The 18,571-nt window shown below is 34.4% G+C and overlaps 1 protein-coding gene across 1 annotated transcript in view; it reads right to left on the bottom strand.

Moving 5' to 3' along the window:
- LOTGIDRAFT_230443 (hypothetical protein) overlaps nt 1-17,968 on the bottom strand; it is a gene marked incomplete at its 5' end in the record, with an annotated part of 27,486 nt that extends 9,518 nt beyond the window's left edge. The window contains 33 exons of the mRNA XM_009048211.1: nt 648-821; nt 1,025-1,191; nt 1,713-1,855; nt 2,176-2,342; nt 2,733-2,858; nt 3,313-3,628; nt 3,898-4,035; nt 4,409-4,566; nt 4,876-5,043; nt 5,355-5,589; nt 5,803-5,936; nt 6,358-6,618; nt 6,847-6,958; nt 7,070-7,164; nt 7,435-7,605; nt 8,088-8,206; nt 8,784-8,946; nt 9,572-9,719; nt 9,843-9,931; nt 10,286-10,390; nt 10,816-11,128; nt 11,387-11,513; nt 11,755-11,917; nt 12,499-12,697; nt 12,937-13,045; nt 13,371-13,537; nt 13,764-13,870; nt 14,188-14,310; nt 14,885-14,989; nt 16,168-16,290; nt 16,524-16,643; nt 17,041-17,196; nt 17,842-17,968. Of these exons, the coding sequence (XP_009046459.1) occupies nt 648-821; nt 1,025-1,191; nt 1,713-1,855; nt 2,176-2,342; nt 2,733-2,858; nt 3,313-3,628; nt 3,898-4,035; nt 4,409-4,566; nt 4,876-5,043; nt 5,355-5,589; nt 5,803-5,936; nt 6,358-6,618; nt 6,847-6,958; nt 7,070-7,164; nt 7,435-7,605; nt 8,088-8,206; nt 8,784-8,946; nt 9,572-9,719; nt 9,843-9,931; nt 10,286-10,390; nt 10,816-11,128; nt 11,387-11,513; nt 11,755-11,917; nt 12,499-12,697; nt 12,937-13,045; nt 13,371-13,537; nt 13,764-13,870; nt 14,188-14,310; nt 14,885-14,989; nt 16,168-16,290; nt 16,524-16,643; nt 17,041-17,196; nt 17,842-17,968 (5,128 nt within the window). The remainder of the gene's footprint in view (nt 1-647; nt 822-1,024; nt 1,192-1,712; nt 1,856-2,175; nt 2,343-2,732; nt 2,859-3,312; nt 3,629-3,897; nt 4,036-4,408; nt 4,567-4,875; nt 5,044-5,354; nt 5,590-5,802; nt 5,937-6,357; nt 6,619-6,846; nt 6,959-7,069; nt 7,165-7,434; nt 7,606-8,087; nt 8,207-8,783; nt 8,947-9,571; nt 9,720-9,842; nt 9,932-10,285; nt 10,391-10,815; nt 11,129-11,386; nt 11,514-11,754; nt 11,918-12,498; nt 12,698-12,936; nt 13,046-13,370; nt 13,538-13,763; nt 13,871-14,187; nt 14,311-14,884; nt 14,990-16,167; nt 16,291-16,523; nt 16,644-17,040; nt 17,197-17,841) is intronic.
- Between the last annotated feature and the right edge of the window lie 603 nt (nt 17,969-18,571).

Genomic DNA, 18,571 nt, shown 5'->3' with positions numbered 1-18,571 from the left:
AAAACTTTAACCAGTGATTGTTGTTTCATAAAGCTGTGTCTATAGACTTATTAACGGATGAAGTGTTGAAGGAAAAACTGATTGGCTAAAAAAAATAATCCCATTTCTGAGATTAGATTTGATTGGTCGAAAAACATGGCGCCTCTGTCCCTTTTTAACGTACCTGAAAATTTTTAATAAAAATATCCAGAAGTTAATTTTTTACCGCCAAAACTTTTCAAAAAGATTACATAAGCTTTTTGGAAGCTGTTTGAAAACTACGGTCCTTATTGCAGAGAAAAATGTCTCTTGTGTATTCTGATGGTTTCAACTAAAAGTATCGAGACATTATGAAACCAAACACCAAAACTAGGTCAACTGCTTAATTAACAGTTTAACCCTTTTAAAACAAATTCAGTTTGATCAAGTTCATACATAGATGAAAATAGCATACTTTAGAACTATTTTTAGGTATAATTTATCTATGTAGGCTGTGAACGCTTTAAGAACTGATGAACTAAGCTGAACAATTCATACCCCGATTATATTGACCACCGCAAACGGTAAATTATGACCTTTGAACGTGTCTTCGGCACTTCATTGTTGAAAGAAAAGTTTAGGGATGTATTTTACGGGTCAACTAATTTCAATTAAGAAGACAAACCTACCAAAACATTGTCGTCCGTTTACAAAAAGTTGCGGTTTAGCTATCCCTCGATTGCCTGCAGTACAACTGCATTTAAAGCCTGGCCTTGAGCTTGGATTTGAATAGCCTGCATGTAAATTACTGCACGTAGCAAGAGGGTGACAATCATGAAAACCTTGTTCACATTCATCAAGATCTGCAAAAAGATACAGTATTATTCATTTAGGTAACATTTTATTATTCAGACTTTGAAGGCATCAAGAATGATTTATTAATGTGGAACCAATTCTTGATATGATTACTTCTAATCAATGTAAGTTTACCTTTTCAATAGCCTGAGAACGTTAACCAATTGAACAGCATTAATGAATTAATGATATAGCATAATTCAAAACTTACTAATGGTATTTTGACCACAATACAAAGGGCCGATAGTAATATTGCCAGACGATCCATCAAGACCAGTTGGTAAAAAGGTGTAACTTCGTAGCGGCAAATCTTCTTTCACAGATAAAATACCAGCGTCGATTCTATCTTCGTCATCACCCATATCACAATTACAATCTCTATGGACAAATAAAAAGATCTCTTATACAGCTTGTTGTCTTAAAAATCAGTAACAAGTCTTTAAGTCACTAAGGTGGCGTTAGCCTGTCGACATCATTTGACCCTATGATATATTCGCCATGTTCATTGAATAAAGCCTCAAGTTCGTGCATCTAGATGTATACAACAATGTCTTACTGCAAAAGTACTACCTCTCAAATTGATAGGCCAGTGTCCATCTTAATGTGTCGGCCAATATCATTTCAAACCAATATTTTTTGTTTGTTGTGATTGTGTCTACATCACTGTTCTGTGATCTACTGTTCATCTTACCCAATTTTCTTTTAAATTTGATTGATCAAATTCAATTTCATGATTCTCCAAATTTAGCTGCAAATTAGGCAAAGAATCCCTTGCCCAGTTTCATACAAGCTATATTTTCCTTGAATTTTATTTCATGTTTTCTCAACACATGATAATTCGTCCTAGTTACTAGAAAATATTTGTGATTTTTTGTTTGTGTAAGCAATTAATCTATTACCTAGCCTCCATTTCACTTTTATCTCCACTACCAGCACATTTATTCTCTTTCCCACAGGTACATTCACCAGTTGATCCAGCTCCAAAATATTTATTGACACTGGCATCAACGCTGGTCCATGAAAATTTATCACCTCCAACAAACTGTTTTGGATGAAATATTGTTAAATGAATATATAATTCATAATTCATAATAATGATATAATTGAGTCGCAAAGAGACACCAGCTATCTTTGGATGGTTTTTATGTCTTGCCTCTTCAACGACACCTTCAACACTTATAAATATAGAAGAATTAACATTAAAGTTTTAATTTGATTTATTTTTAATATTTAAAATATACTGAATTTCTTACTATTTTGTCATTATAGCACGAATCACGTTTACCAGACTCAATGCAATTTACATGCTTACATTATCTGGACGATTTTTTAACTCGGAAAAACTGAATAAATTGAACCTACATTTGTCTTCCTGCAGTTATATCTAACTGGTTGATAACATCTATAAGAATTAGAAACAAGGGCCTGCAATTGGGCATCCGTTAAACCTTTATAAGTAACATTTACAGCAACTCCATCATAGGCTACAGGTTGATCCGGTTCAATATCTGGTAGGACGACAGCAGTACCTAATTAACAGAAGGTTAAAACGATTATTCTTACAGTGAGATTAATGATATTCAAATTTCATAAGCGTCTTCGTTTACACAGTGACCAAAACCCACTACAGGTATCGCTAAATCTATCAATTATACGTTATCCCAAGAGTAACGCGTTGGATGTTTGTCTCTGTTCTTTTACTTCAAATACAGAAAAAAATGAAAACTCGACAAATCTTCACCTGATATTTTTTAAAACTTAAAGATGTTGAAAGTTGGAACGTTGAAAATTTAAGATTCTTTCATTCGATTCAATGTGATAAAATTTCTCTCTGATGAAGGACCTATTACGAGAGAAAACCTTAGTTAACAGGTTATAGCTTGTTTATCTTAGTTGGCCATAAAGACTGAATATCTTACCACGTCCCGGATTAATTTCCATATCACAATACACAAAGAATGGATCTAGTGAAGAAGATGGATAGATCATTACCTCTCCGGTTTTATAGCCTTTTACCTTTGCCTCTTCACAATTCTCAGGTAAATCTGTAATAAATCAATGTTTAAAGACAGGGTCAAAATGTAAATGATCAGGTCGATAACTTCAAATGAAATGGTGGTAGTGTGTGAAAATAGTTTTTGACGTTGAATGAAAGTTCGGTACTTTTAGTGTGTTTCAATGTTATTTAAAATTATATAGTTCTCTTATTATTTTCTTTCCATGACATTAAAAGGGAAGGGATGACAGCCTAAATATCAAGGTTTTAATTGCAATTCCCACGCACAGTTATTACTATCAATGTAATATCAATGATGTGTACAATTGCTTATGAATGCATGCAAGTATGTTTATAACGGTCTTGATCACCGTATCATTTTCTAAACCAGATTTTATATTTTCATTCTATCATCAGTTTTACAGTGAGAACTAGGCCGAATATGTCGTCTCCAACTACTCTTCCGACTCCTCAATTTATATTTCAATACAACATGTACAAACCAATAGGTCTCTTTTCACATCTGACCGAATCTACTTTAACATTAGCCGAAGCTCCAGCCTCGACTTGGCCTCCTACATTAACAACTGTTATTGGTAAATTATTTTTGTCTGTAATTTCTCCACCATCTCGTTGTTTTGATGATAGTTTTTCATCGCATCGACAAGCGAAACCATCACAATACCCAAGAGCATAGCATGGACATACAGAAGAATTTGTATCATATCCAGTACCAAACCCAGTGGCTATGGTATTATCATACAGTCGATAGTCTACAGATCCATTGATAGGTGTTTTGGTACATTCATACTCCACGCCCTATAGACAAAATGAAAGATAAGTTAAGAAAATATTTTATCACACTACCTTACCATAAAGGACTGCATACAATATACACCGCCATGGTGATTACAATATGTTGTCAATTATTAAAAGTCGTCCCAGCTAGAAGATTCCAACTCACAAATTGCTAAAATCGCTAAAATAGGTGTATATTGAAATTTTTCTTTAAATCTCGCAAAGTGTAAGAAAAACCTGTTATTTTGACTTCAAAACAGTTTTAATTTATTCTATTTTCAAATACAAACCTGATGGCAAAACGGAGATTGGTTGGCCAATACATTGATTTGTTCGGGTGTAGCATCTTTATATGTGATAGGAACAGGAAAACCAAAATCTGCAACTTTACCAGTGATTGGATTATTAGCACCACTGTCTACCGGAACCTGTTAATATTTTTTAGAAAATGATAACTAGAAAATTAAATATTTGTAGGAGGCACAATTTATCTTAAAAAGAGATTCTCTTCTTTAGTCATGACACCTGGTAAGTTTAACTGATTAATGTATACTCTTATTGACCAAGTTTGAACTTTAAAGTTCTTCAGCGTTGTGTTATTCAAAAAGTACAAAGTTGTGCTCATTGAAAATATTTTCAATACGATAATATAAGAAAAATTTTGCTAAAAAACAAAGATAAATTCTCTTAATATTCTAAGCTTTTCAGACTTATTTTACAAAGCTATTATGTGTTGCTCAAAACATGAAAGAGATCCAAGCCTGAGAAGTTGTATTGTAACTTGACAGTATTAAAGTCTACCTCTGTAATAGCGTTGTCTTCTTCCGAGTTGAATGAGCATGTAACCACAAATGGATCTACACCATCAGGACCATCTGGATCTATGACATAACGATCTTCAGAATATGGTGTTTTTGTGTTTCCACTCATCATAATTTGGTAGCAATCTGGACGCAATTCTGCAATTATTAAAACGAACGTTTCAAGAGACATTTTTTTCAGTTTACCGCAATCGTTTGAATATTTGCTCAATTTTAATAATTATTCGTCACATTTTTCAGAATGGAAATTCGGAGTATGGTTGTGTACCATTCAAGAAAAATGTGCTAGACCAACGTATCCGAACGAGAGAGTGGGCGGACGTGATCTTGATACAGTGACTATCATTTGAATTTGTTTAATACAGTAATTACCAAAAGAATATTCGAAAGTTTTCACAATCTACTGAGGCCAGCAGAATTAAGCGGCTTGTAATTGAGATAACATACCATAACATTTAACTGGTTCAATCCTAAGTATACGCTCTGACGAGTGTGGTTCAAGAACAACTCTAGAAATCGGTAATAAAGCTTTATCACCGAGGATGCCTCCATCAGTTTGTGCACCGGCTTTGTTACAATTACAGTTGGATCCAGTACCTTCACATTTTAATGTCTCTGAAATTCAAGCAAAGTGTGTAATAGAAAGACAAAGTGGCCCCTACTCTGCCCCCAACCCTATGATTCTTAGAAACACCATTTTGATGAGCATACATTACTCTCTTAAATACGTTTGGGTTTCCTGGTATATAAAATACAGTTTCAATACGCATTACTGGCGCAAGTTTGCATACTAAGAATTGAATTTCAAGGAGTTAGTTATTTTTGTGCAAAGTATTTTGTCAGTAATCAAAGAGTATTATTGCTTCATCTTACGTGATGTTTGTTGTCCATGATTATTCACAGTTTCTATTTGTTTCAAAACTTACTTCCTATATTACCACCCCAACTGTCTTGTGGATCACCAGCTCTAGAGTACCAGCCATTAATACCACTCAGATCTAGGGCACCTGAATTACAATCTATAAAGATTTCCTGGGTACAATAGTAAGAGTCATTTATCAATCTTTCCATATCCTCTTTGCCGTATCCAAAATACACCGGAGATATATCAATGCCTTGAGTCGCTGGTATAGTGTAAGTTGTTTCATTCAAACGAAATTCCTGAAAAAGATACAGACTATTGTTCTACTGCCAAACAATTAATAATCGACTGTATAAATTATTATATTAATTATCTATTTAAAGGTTGATTTATTAAATCTCAATTATTGAGATAATTATATTGCGTAGAGACATGGGAGAATATTTAATGGACCCCCTTTTCCACAATCAAGAATATTTACACCCCGGAACCTCAAATCGGACGGAACTCACCATAATTCCTATCCGTGGTTCAGATATCATGTCACAATAAACTGGCACGACTGAACCTGCCTCCTTATCCCCGATGTAGGAAACACCAGATGTGGTAGAAGTGACTCTTAGATCTTGACAATGAGCTTCACCAACTTAAAAAAAAAAAGAATTTCTACGTTTTGAGACTCGATAAAACGATTAAAATTAATTGAAGTTATTTCAATTGAAAGCAAGTAACATGCCTTCGCTTCTCTGGGCTTTTGGGCTCTGGTGGACAGGCGTTTCAAAGCATCTCATCAGAGAGCCGTCGCAAAATTGACCCATTAAAAGGCATTGCGATATGAATGGTTACAGATTATGACCGATTTAAACAGACGAACAGAATTTGAAAAGAACTTCAATAACGGATGGTAACTAGCGGTAACTGAAACAGTCATGCTACCAATTCAGATTCGGATGCTCCAAATTATCTAGATCAATAAGTACGCTAGTATTAGTAGTGGTGTTAGTATGGTTGTGTACTTTCATTAACACTCTAATGTGTACAACAGATATTATTTTTTAGACACATACCAAATCCTGCTCCAGAGCACTTTAGCATCCCAACATCATATGAGGCTGATCGCACACCACCAGGTGAAGGAGGATTATTGCCACCAAGAGGATCTACAGTTATACACACTTCACAAACTGGTAATCTTGTAGAATTGTATATCGTGCCTTCATCTTTCTCACCATTCACAGTGTCACAATTACATTTCTCATTTAAACCTCCAACACATGTTCCAGTTAAACCACAAGAACACATGTCGTATCCACTACTTAATGCCCAACCTGTAAAATACATCTCAATTTAATCCACCGTTATAAACTCTCCTCGTAAATTCTACATACAATAACATTACATTCTGTAATGTAGATGTTTTTGAACAAAACAGAAAAGTACGTGACACAATTATATTTTGTTGTTACCAGAATGGATTATTTCAAGCTTGGTATTTTAGTTCCTGCAGTACGAGTGTTAAAAACAAAGAAAGTGGATGGGAAAAAAGCCAAGCTTACCTGTTTGTGGCCGGCCGTCACAAGTTGTATAATTTACGTTCCCAGTTAAAGGGGCATTCTTACACTCGTATTCAAGTTTTTGTGTACAGTAGTCGGAATCTGACACAAGATACTAAAAAGACACAAATCAATACGTTTTACGTTTTGGCTTTTTGTCATGATTGTTCAATACGCATGTTTTTATTTTCCTTAATTCCCTAGAAAAGTACAGTATAAAACTTACAGCTACTTGAGATCCCGTTAAAGCATTACCATCAAAATCAAAGTATTCAACAGTATAACATTCAGTTGAACCAGGGTCTGGTCCTGTTAAATTGGCTGAAAACATACAAAATAGCTTTGAAACAGCAATATGGGGGAAATAGATAATAATTTAGCTGTACCCATTCTATTGCAGGATTTATAATCGACACTATGGTAGAATCTAGGAACAACTGGATTTTCAACGACTAGGACAATCTGATCAATCGCGGGATTTAGTCAATGGCGGTGTCCCAAACGTCTACATACCTATATAGCAGGATTTCAGGATTTCCACACACTATCACAACCACCAAATCCTTAGTATACAAATTCGCGATGCCTTACCTGGACCAGTACTGACCACTGTAAAAGGAAATTCACAGGTTACGGTGAATGGTGGATTATCTCCGGATCGGTCAGGATCAATTGTATATTTACCATTTTCAAGCTTAGCTTCACCGAGTTTTTTCTGTTCTTTCAAAAATTTTTCCATATCGTAACAGGTAGTGAAGGTTTCTATCAAAATGAAAAGAAAAAGTCTTATTTTCCATTATAGTAATGTTAGCTTATGATACGTCCTGACGTCCGGATAATAACATTCAATATAGATTTCCTTTCGTCAAGGGTTTATTTGCTGGAACATCCAGTAAAGTTAATTATGTAATAATCCAATAAGAAAAGCGAACACAGAAAACTATATCTGTAACGTGATTTTCTGGTATCCAATACTTTGCCATTACTTACACAATGATATTTGTACAAAGAGACGTATCTTAGTTGAATTAGATCTCTTGAAGCCATTTTGCTATACAGTTAGGAAAATGGATTCTAAGTGATTAATCTGATCGATCACAACAACAATATAACATTTTTATTCAGTTTTAAATGGGTTTCTACGGATAATTCTGGAAAGGTTATATCCAAGAGGTTTGGTCAAAAATAGACCGGGAATCCTTTATCTCTTATCTCCTTGCTCTTGCTATATAAAATAAACTAACCAAAGCATTTCAAAGGTCCAAGCGTAAATTGCAGGGAACCAATATCATTTCTTATATCCATAAAGTCAAGAGAAGAAACTGGTAAATGGGTGATATTTCCCAACTCGCCGTCATCGTTGCTAAAAAGAAACATTGATATATATATATATCATTATACACACCTTGAGTCAACTTTATTAACAATTAAAAACTGTCATTAAAACTTATCAAGATCAAGACCATGTAAACTAAATAATAATTATATCGAAGCTTTGTCTTTTGAAACCAAAGTTCTGTTCACTTATAGTTAGGTGGCTTCGCACGATTTTTGAGGATTAACGTTATTGGCCGGACTAAAGTACCAAATTCTACATGGAGTTCCTTTCGACCTGTCTATTGATTTTGTCCGTGGAACCAACTTCAGCGGTTCAGATTTTCTAAGATGGCCGCCAGAAAAAAAAGGAAATATCATATATATCATGGGCTGTGAAAATCGGAAATGAGTACAAGAACTACACGTCTCCATTATTGCTTCTTAGGTATATGTAATGAACTGGTATCATTAGAGAAGTGGTAATACTTTTACCTAAGGTAGTGTTCATACCACCGGGGTTAAATACATTTCATAAAAAATTTACTACCTTCAAAGTGAACATATCTCAATGATATAAGGATCCATTAAATCAGGATCATTGTCATTTGAGGTCAAATACGTACTAATTTCCGCCTGCATCAGCATCACAGTTACAGATTTTATCTCCCTCAGCACAATTAAGATTGTTTTCAACATTACATCTACATCCAGTATCTCCCGCTTCACCGCCAGATAAATAGCTGTGGCTATTACTATCAATATCTTTCCACGTTACTCCTTCTTCAGCTAGAAAACACATTCAGTAATTGAGTAAATTCTGCAGTCCCAATTTTTACCGTTTCAAATAATGAGACACTTTTAGTTATCGGCGTCATTTTATAAAAAAAATAAAGCGTACAGTAGAAGTTAAGATTGTCTTCACCAACATTATTAAATATTCTCATGGACGGTATTACACTGACTATATCTTTAATCGTTATCACCAGAAAATTATGAAATAGTGCTAGAAAGTACACCAGTTTAAACTCTTATTGAACGTTTTTGTCGAATTGTAGGGCGACCGAGCTATCAGAAGCTTGTAAAGAAAATATAACCATATTGTATGAAATGTGCAAAAATAAAGTTGAAATGAAACATTTTTTTCCAAATGGGGACAAATCAAGTTTAGTAGTCGTGACATTGAATAAGAATTGCACACAGATTGAACCTATTTAACATCATTACTTTGATGGATGTGGCGCCAAACAGGGTTTGCTTCATTTTGAAATTCTTACTCAATGATGATTGATATGATTCCTCCTGCGACCTATGTTTTGCCATCGTGTGGTTTTTAAGATCCATGAGGAAGAAGAAATAAGAAAACGTCTCTGTACAATATCAAAGGCGTAAACTGAAAATAATATGTACTTACGACCATTGTGAAGTTTAGTATTGGTGCAAGCAAAGTCCAAAGATTGTCCGCAAAAGGTTGACCGATCTTTCAAATGTGCTATTTGGCCTTTTTTATCCACATTCTTATAGACCATTTCGAACTGAAAGTCGTCTGAAGTCACATCTCTCTAAAACGAATGACATACTTAAATGTTGATTGGAAAACCAGTTGACCATAGCAAGTAGTTCAATGGTAAGCAAATCATTTTAGAAATATATACCACAGGATATGATGAAAAATGTTAACTTACGGGGCCTTCTTGGTCATGATGAACTATTGTGACACCTTGTGGTGGATTTGCATTGAACTGACATTCGACTTCAAATGGTTCGTAATTGACTGGAAGTAAAAAACAAATGCACCAGCTATCCTTGTGTATGTTATAATCGACCAAGACAACCAATCTGAACAAAATCAGATGACAAATTGAATCTCTTTCACATCAACTTGTCGTCGACAAGAACTAAAATCGACGTATTATCAACTCTTAGATTGATGGACATCTCTTCATTCGAATTTCATCTAGGACGGTGACATTAGCCTACTATTTTTCGATTTCCAACTGTCGAGGGATCTTAAATGCACACAGCCTCTGGAACACGGAGCTTATATCTCCGTATATCACGTCCAGAGAACGAATAGGGCCAGATTTGTCGAGATAGTGATCTAAAAGCATGAATTTAAAATGCTTACTTTCAGTGGGCTTTTCTGGATCTTTTGGACCATCGGGATCGATCAAGTAAGTGTAAGGATCTTCTACACCTATATTTCTGTATTTCTCGCAATTTGGCTCTATTCCTGTATAAAAAAAGGGGCACTTCTCATTGACGGTTTATACTGACTAAATCTTTAATCGTTACTCGCATCAGAAATTCTTAAAATCGTGCTCGAAGGTACACCATTTTAAACTCTCATTGCACCTTTTGTCGAATTGTAAGGCGGACTATAGCTTCGTTATCGTTTAAAACAGGGGCTAATTCATTAACAGCAAGCAATATATCCCGAGGGGGCAATGTGGGCGTGCATCACAGATGTAGGGAATAGGGAAATGAGATTTCCTGGAGTATCAAAACTTTACCCTTGCTACATACCTCGAATATAAGAAACAATATCAATATTATGATGATATGGGTCGGCAATTCGTTTTATCGCGGAGGGTGGGTGGACTGCGTCATTGTCCTGGCCTTGGCCTTCCCAATCCCCTCCACTTAGGTATTACTTACCGAACTGCTGCTCGCTGCATAACAGGGGACCGACAATAATTCTTGAATACGAATCAGGTAGACTTAAGTTGACATAAAAAGATTTTATTGGTAAATCTTCCTTGATTGTATGATTGGCTATATCATATCTTGTGACGTTATCCGTTATGTCACAGTTACAGGTATAATTGGTATTCACACAGGAACATGTTACTCCACATCCACAATATCCTTCCCGCTGTTTTCCACCGGGAAAATAATTTAACTGAGTTCCATTACCACCTCCAGCCTTAACATACACTCTTTGTTCTCCTTCAAAAGTTATTGGTGCATTCTAGAAATAGACAATAAAGATTCACTAAAATATTACGAAAAATTTATCAGGTATATAATCTTGAAAATTTAACCAGCATCACTTAGATTAGTTAAAAGGAATTTTAAATAAAAGGAGAAGAAGATATTGCGTTAAGATCTCATAACAAATATGGCGTTAGTTGTTGACAAAGATCATTTCGCCTTATTCATTGTGACTCAGGTGCATGAATGCAAAATGTCCCTAGTTGAATTTCTAGTTACAACGATCAAGACATACCCGACATTCATATCTGATATTTTGGAAGCAGAATGCTGAAGCCTGTATTATTGCTTGGATCACGTCATCTGGTGTGAGATAGGTAAGGTCAATGGGACCACCCGAATCCGGAATTATTGGCTCTTTTCTGAAACATAACGATGATAAAATTTCAGTAAGCAATTAAATATATAATAATATCAATGCACTGTACAATAACATATACACAAAACTTTGGCTGTGTGGACTTCTGAAATAAATGAGTCGCCTGATATTCACTTACACGGCAATAGTTAAAGATTTCCTTGGAATTTGCTAAACCCGTCTTTTTTACCAATCATTGACATGTACGACCTCATTACAAATTCATGATGGCGGTAGAAACTTACATATCATGTGGCATTACCGTCAACCCAACGTGATCATATTGTGTCATATCACAATGAACCAAAGTTGGTTGAAGATCACCAGTTGGACCATCAATATCTATGTATTGTGGACCATTTTCTTCAAAACCATCCATCTTTATCTGATCGCAATCTTTTAGTATATCTGGCAAAGTAAAAAAGAACCATTAGTCAAACATAAAATAAACTAGTCCTTAAAGGAGAATTGTCACTTATTGTTTTAAAAACAACTTCTCTGATGTTCTGAAAAAGGTTTTTTGTGCTTACCTCGTAAAACAGTAAAGATAATGTTTGAATTTTATCTTTTTATTTTTAATTTGACTAATTATAACTTAATGGTATCTCAAATATCTCAACAGCAGGTAAAACCTGAGCTGTGGAAGCAAAACAAGCCGCCACCGTGAGTCACTATTTTGCTTTATTTTATCCCACATTTCAAAGTATTTCATCTTATTAGTGTATACTTAATAATATGTAACTACATGAAGCAGTCGTAGTAAACTGAAGTCAAATGAAGTCTGCGTTCAGCAGTGTGGCTGACTTAGCCGCGGAAGTTTCAGCCAAGTTCGTTAAAGTTAATAATACAACGACTTGCTTACAAGTTACTACTATAATATAATATAGAGAAATAGAAGAAAATATAATAATTTCTGAATAAAAATGTACCTTGTCTTGTACTTCAGCCTTAGAGCGAAAATAGATACGACCCAAACACCTTACACTTACCTATAATTTTTGAAGCGCAAACAACTTCAGAAACTTTGTATTTAGCTGCACCGTTACTGGCTGTATTAAATTGTAAAGTAGCTATTGGTAACATTGATCCATTAATAATTTTTCCAAAATCATGACCAGTAGTAGTCGAGGTACCATCACAGTTACATGGTACACCTTGTTCACAGTATCCTAATACACCACATGGGCACTGAAACGATGAATATGTTGATCAGTAATAGACTTATGATACATTGCGAGTTAATGCTTTTGTATTAAACACCTTTCTGAATTTTGGGAAAACTGTTTAAATATCTATTAATGCTTTAGGCATCTAATCCATCAGAATTTGACAATCCGTGAATGAGCTGAAATAGCATTCCAAAATAGATGAACATAATGAAAAGTATTATTTGGTTTTTCATCAAGATATGACAAACATGTTTTTACCTGGCCATCTTCTCCAGACCCGCCCCATGTTTTATATGAATTTCCAGCTCCATCAGTCCAATAGAATAGGCCGTCTTTAAATAGGTCAAATCCGTTAGAACATTCTAGCCTGTAACAGAAACAAATAAAATACTTCACAGGTACTCGTTCCACAGACTGGTGGTAAATGTATTCTATTGCTTCTGGGTTCAAATAATAAATGGAAATTAGTTTGGAGTCCTGTATTGTCATGTGGGAAATTATGCTCAGCACGGCGACGCCTACAACCAGCTTTCCAATATAAAAAAGGCTCTCCCTTCAACTCATGGATATCATGTAAACCGTGTGATCAGATTTAAAGTAATGGCACATTACTAAAACTAAAACTGTAATCTTTAGACATGAAAATATCATAAGAAAAGTTGACACGCATTTTATTACATGTATTTACTTACCATTGTGACTGATAGCAAAAAGCGGACTTTGAAACAAGATCCTTAACTTGTTCTATTGTTCCTGGTTTGTAAGATATAGATATCTCTGTACTGCCAACGGTAGAAGGTTTTATTGTGTTGGGCTCCATTATTGTTATTCCAACATCATCTCTAAATTCACATTTAACCTGAAGTAATCGGTTAAGAATTTACAAAATTGGCAGAAAAATCATCACATATTATCTCATATCTGAATATAGTTACCCAAATCCACTCGATAATCCAATATTGTTTGTTGATTAATGGTTGATAACTTTGATTGATTTCCAGAAAAAAATTCTTACAAAAATTGAGGGTTGGAAGAACTTCATGACATGATAGACTAAAATGTACCTGCTGTAATATTATACTTACCATCATAGAATCTATAGGATCTGCTCCATCAGTGTCAATTTCAAAATAATCCCCACTCTTAGCAGTCATGTCGTTCTCAAAGATTTCCTGACAATCCTTGGGTAATACTAGAATTATTAAAGAAAATACGTAAATAAATGTCTAAAAATGGGCACTTTCATGGACTATTGCTATCATTTTCTCATTAACATCCAATGTTGAGTTGTGCAGTGCTTTAGACTTTTAGATCTTGCTGCAGGTCCAAAATGTAGTTCTTTATGTTTATGCCTAATTTTTAAAATTTCTTTTGTGGGCATTGACTTATTTCTGATATTTGTTAAGCATATATTTTGTTCATAAGATTAAGAAGAACATGAATGAATACTATATTCGATCGACATGCAGGTGTTGGCTTATGTAGATTAATGCTGAAATTAATACTTACGGGTGCATTTTCCCACATTTCCAGAATAACCATTCGGACAACCACATGTGTGGCCACCCTGTGTGTTTTTACACACTGCTGGAGCTGTACATATTCCAGGGTTGACCTCGCATTCATTTATATCTGAGGATTTAAGAAACAGGATATTAAAAATAGTCCTAAACACCCAAAAGACATAATTAATTAGGTAACCATTTTATTTTCATTAACATATAAATTATGATGTATGTTAATCAATTTATATAACTGAAACTTTTGGATTTTTATTGTTCAAAATTACCAAATCATACGCACATGTGTAGTGATACTTTTAATTAATGAACTCAGTAAACAAGGATACTGTAAACTCTGGAAACTCTAGTAAGCCGTTGAAAGGAATTTTAAAGTTAAAATGCAATGGTTGCCAAGAATAGACCAGTTAATCAATGGTTTAGTCATTCCTAAACTTCCATCTTGTGAACTGTTTTCACCATTAAATTTCCATATTATATACAATTTTAAATAGCTCTTGTGTTGATATATTTACTGTTCATTTTCACTTTCAACAACTATGATGCTATTTACCTTGTAATGATCAAACCGAAACAGAAAAAAATGATAACAAAGAACGGAACATAATAATTTAATATTTTATCAGTTCAAGTATTATAATATTAATTTTAAATTTTATTCTGTGTTAGTTTGAGAAGTTTCTTACCTGTGCAGCTGATAAATCCATTACCCTCATATCCCGAATTACATTTACAATCTTTATTTACACACGAGGCAAGCGAAAAGCAGTCGTCGTCGAATAAACAAATTCCTGAAATTAGAGGCATTTCATTAAGCAAAATATACAATCAGTCTTTGAAGCCATAGTTTCGTATCGTCACAGTCGCAAGGGTCAAATGTAGCAAAATTAAGACGGTGATATTAAAGTGATACCACGTCTTAGAACACACTCGTCCTGTGGCTAATATTTGTGTTTAATAGTGACCATTGGTTAAATAAGTATGCATCCCACACTTTATCAAGTTTGAAAAAGCGACAATAAAACTATAATCAAAATTTTTTATAAAAAGTAAGCAAGTCCGTTCAGTTTGAGAAAAAAAGAGTCTGGGTAATCAACGCTAAAACAGGAAACAATCATCTCCCGGTGTATACAAATAAACTTTGCCAATGATTAATATTCGTTGAAAATTGTGTTAGTGGTGGAGATATTCATTCTAAATTATATGAATTGCTTTTTCGCGGAGTTGCTTAATCTCCTACGAGGCATTATTATTCCGTCTTCAAAATATGTCTGACAATGTCGAGGTCAATAATTGAGAGTTACTTCCCCTTGAAAATGACACCGGATTACATAGACTCACGATTTGAAAATCGCTTAATGGATGTATTAAGCGTTTTATAATTAATTACTTGATTTTGTGGATATATCGGATTATAGAGGGATTTTGATGTATAGTTAGGACACCAGGTAAGTCCACTGATGGATATATACTGTTATTGGCCAAATTTGAGCAAAATTAAAATTTTATGTTCATCCTAAGACGTAGTATCCCTTTAAGAGGTTTATATTAATAATATGTATGATAAATACACCCCATAAAGGTAAATAACGTACTGGGCAATATCAGAAATTGGAAAAAAGCCTGCATTCCTTCACAACATCGAACAGCAGCGTTTTTTTTAGATTTTATCCAGAATAGTAAGAGCTGCATTTATGTGGCTAAAATTATACGGACTATCCCGACTCATTGATGCATTAAAATAAGAAAAGATAGATTTATTTTTACTTAGTATGGTTATTTCTATGACAACAACACAACAGCAACAACCCTAACTTTCAAACTGGGCCGTTTACATCAAAATATAAAGCAACTTATGAGAAAGACATAAAGTGCACACATTACAATTTGTTTGGTATAAGAATACTTCTTTTCAATACCTCTGAAACAGAACTTATGGATGCCTACAGATTGTAGTAAGCATACTTACTGGTGCAAGTTAAACCATCTCCCTCATAACCTATATCACAAGAACATGTCGGCAAACCCCCGATTTGATTTTGACAATTACCACCTTCCGGAGCACAAGGGCTCGATTTGCATTCATCAATATCTATACGAAAACAAATAAAGATAGAAAATAAAAAAAAGCATGTAGATGTTACGAAAATATCTGACAGTTTTAAATGCCACGTTTCATTTAAAACCAGACACCAGTGTTGTTTGCTATCTATCAATACAGAACTTTGCTAATTGCACAAAATGTTTGAGCTATGCGCAAAACACCACCGGGTAAAATTAAAATCTGAGTAAATAGATGTATGGATACGTAAAAAGTGAACTTACCCAAACATATGTCTTTACCATTACCTACATAATATTCATTGCACTTGCAAATATTTTCTCCACCCAGATCACAGTAAGCATCTTTGTGACAGTCTTCCTTCTTAGTACATGGTTCGTTCTCTTAAATATTAATATATTATACATACAAACTTAATATTTTACATAGTTTGGCATGCATACAAATGTTTGAAATAGTTTATTCCAATTAGTCAAAGAATCACAAGCTTTCCTGTGTATAATTTTATCTATTAATTCTTGGTTATTGTGAACACAAAAATGGTTGATTGCCGATTGCCATAATGTTGGGCGAAGTAAAGAATGGCTTTTGAACCCGACGTCTGACCCTGATAAAGTGATTATTAGCTCATATATACTCTAATAAAAAGATGATCAATATACAAGAAAAAGGGTTGTTTAAGAAATTTTGTGTAACATATAAGAGATATATGAGCAACTTTGACAATATTATTTTGAAGCATAACATTGCGGTTTCCTATGAAATTACAAAATACAATACCAAAGAAACAGCCAGTTCCAGATTTAAATCCGTCTCCCATAGAACCTTCTCCACAAATACATTGAAATGAGTAGTTACTCTTGGTCTCAACACATTCTGCTAGTCCATCACAGATAACAAAGGCTTCAGAGCAGTTACCTGCTCGATAAGGTGATTCTGAAAGAAAGAAACATGAGAACATGATCTTTATTCAGTGAGATCGCATTCTACGATTAGCGCCTCTAAAAAATCTACTGCCACAGATACCAGCACTACATTTAATGACCAAAGATATCAGGGGGGAGTATATGAAGCGGACCATCGAAACCTCAAGTCACACGGATTTAGACTATCATAATCATACCGTTACGCGATACCTGTCGTGAGATATCTCAAAAAAGGGGCCTGATACCACTGTTCTAACCAAGTTTCGTCATTCCAAACTACCATGCTTTACCAGTACAGGTTGTCGATTGTAGAAAATCTTTTAATTTCATCAAAATTAATACCTACGTGCATAAATTGTTGGTAAAAAAGCTAGTATTATATAAAACAGAATCATATTCCTAAATCCAATAAGGATTTCCTTGAATCCCGCCTGGAAATTAAAATTTTAGAATGTAAAAAATTAATATCGTTTTATTCTAATGAAAGTTGTTCAGGGATGGTTAGGACAGAAGCACTAATGTCACGACTCAGATTTCGGCTTTTGATACTTGGCATAAGCCAATTTTAGACCATATAAAGCGACTTGAACAAGTTTTCTTAAGAAATGGTGCAAAATCAAACATACCTTTTATAGGCCTATTACAATTTATATACCTGTCCAGACGAATATTTTCCAAAAATATAATGTTTCCACGCTCTCAACTGGGTATTTGATCTGAGCGATATGGCAGAAAATAACAACCCTTAGTATTGATTCACCAACAGATTGGCTTATTGGCATTATGCTAATATGCAGCATATATTTTGAATATTTTTGTAATCGATATATTGATATTTGTGTATATTAACTGTATTGTTTTAAGGGTGTCCGATCAACCTTTTCATGGACAACTAGGTCCTTATAATAGTGCTCTGAAGACAAAATGATATAGCATTTCTAATATATATTTCATTTCATTTTCTGTAATATATGTCATATTGTGCTATACAGTTACCCATTATGTAATTTACGACGTGGTAGATTTGGGTATGCAAATTATGAACCATGCACGTTTTTTGCTTCTAAATTGTTCAGCATTGCCCTGTTTAACAATCCCACATGCCTTGACCCATCAGGACTAATCTCAGTAAGCTTCTGGTGGGGCTTTATTCACTTTGGTCTTAGAGCCCTGTACACGAGTGTAGGCGATTTAAATAAGATGAAGTAGAATTGTTTTAATTTCGATATACTTGACAGAAGCTAATCTTTTCATGTCGCCACATGTTTAGGATAGAAAATCAATCGCAAATTCAGTTGGTTTTAAATTGGAGAATATTCTGCCCTCTCCAACGCTGGGATTTTGTGAGAGAGTGAAGGAATTTGATTGGTTAAAGCAGGGGTAAT

The sequence above is a fragment of the Lottia gigantea genome, assembly GCF_000327385.1.
Source record: "Lottia gigantea unplaced genomic scaffold LOTGIsca_12, whole genome shotgun sequence".
NCBI lineage: Eukaryota > Metazoa > Mollusca > Gastropoda > Lottiidae > Lottia > Lottia gigantea.
The sequence above is the reverse complement of the archived record's forward strand: the minus strand, read 5'-3'. Positions and strand labels throughout refer to the sequence as shown.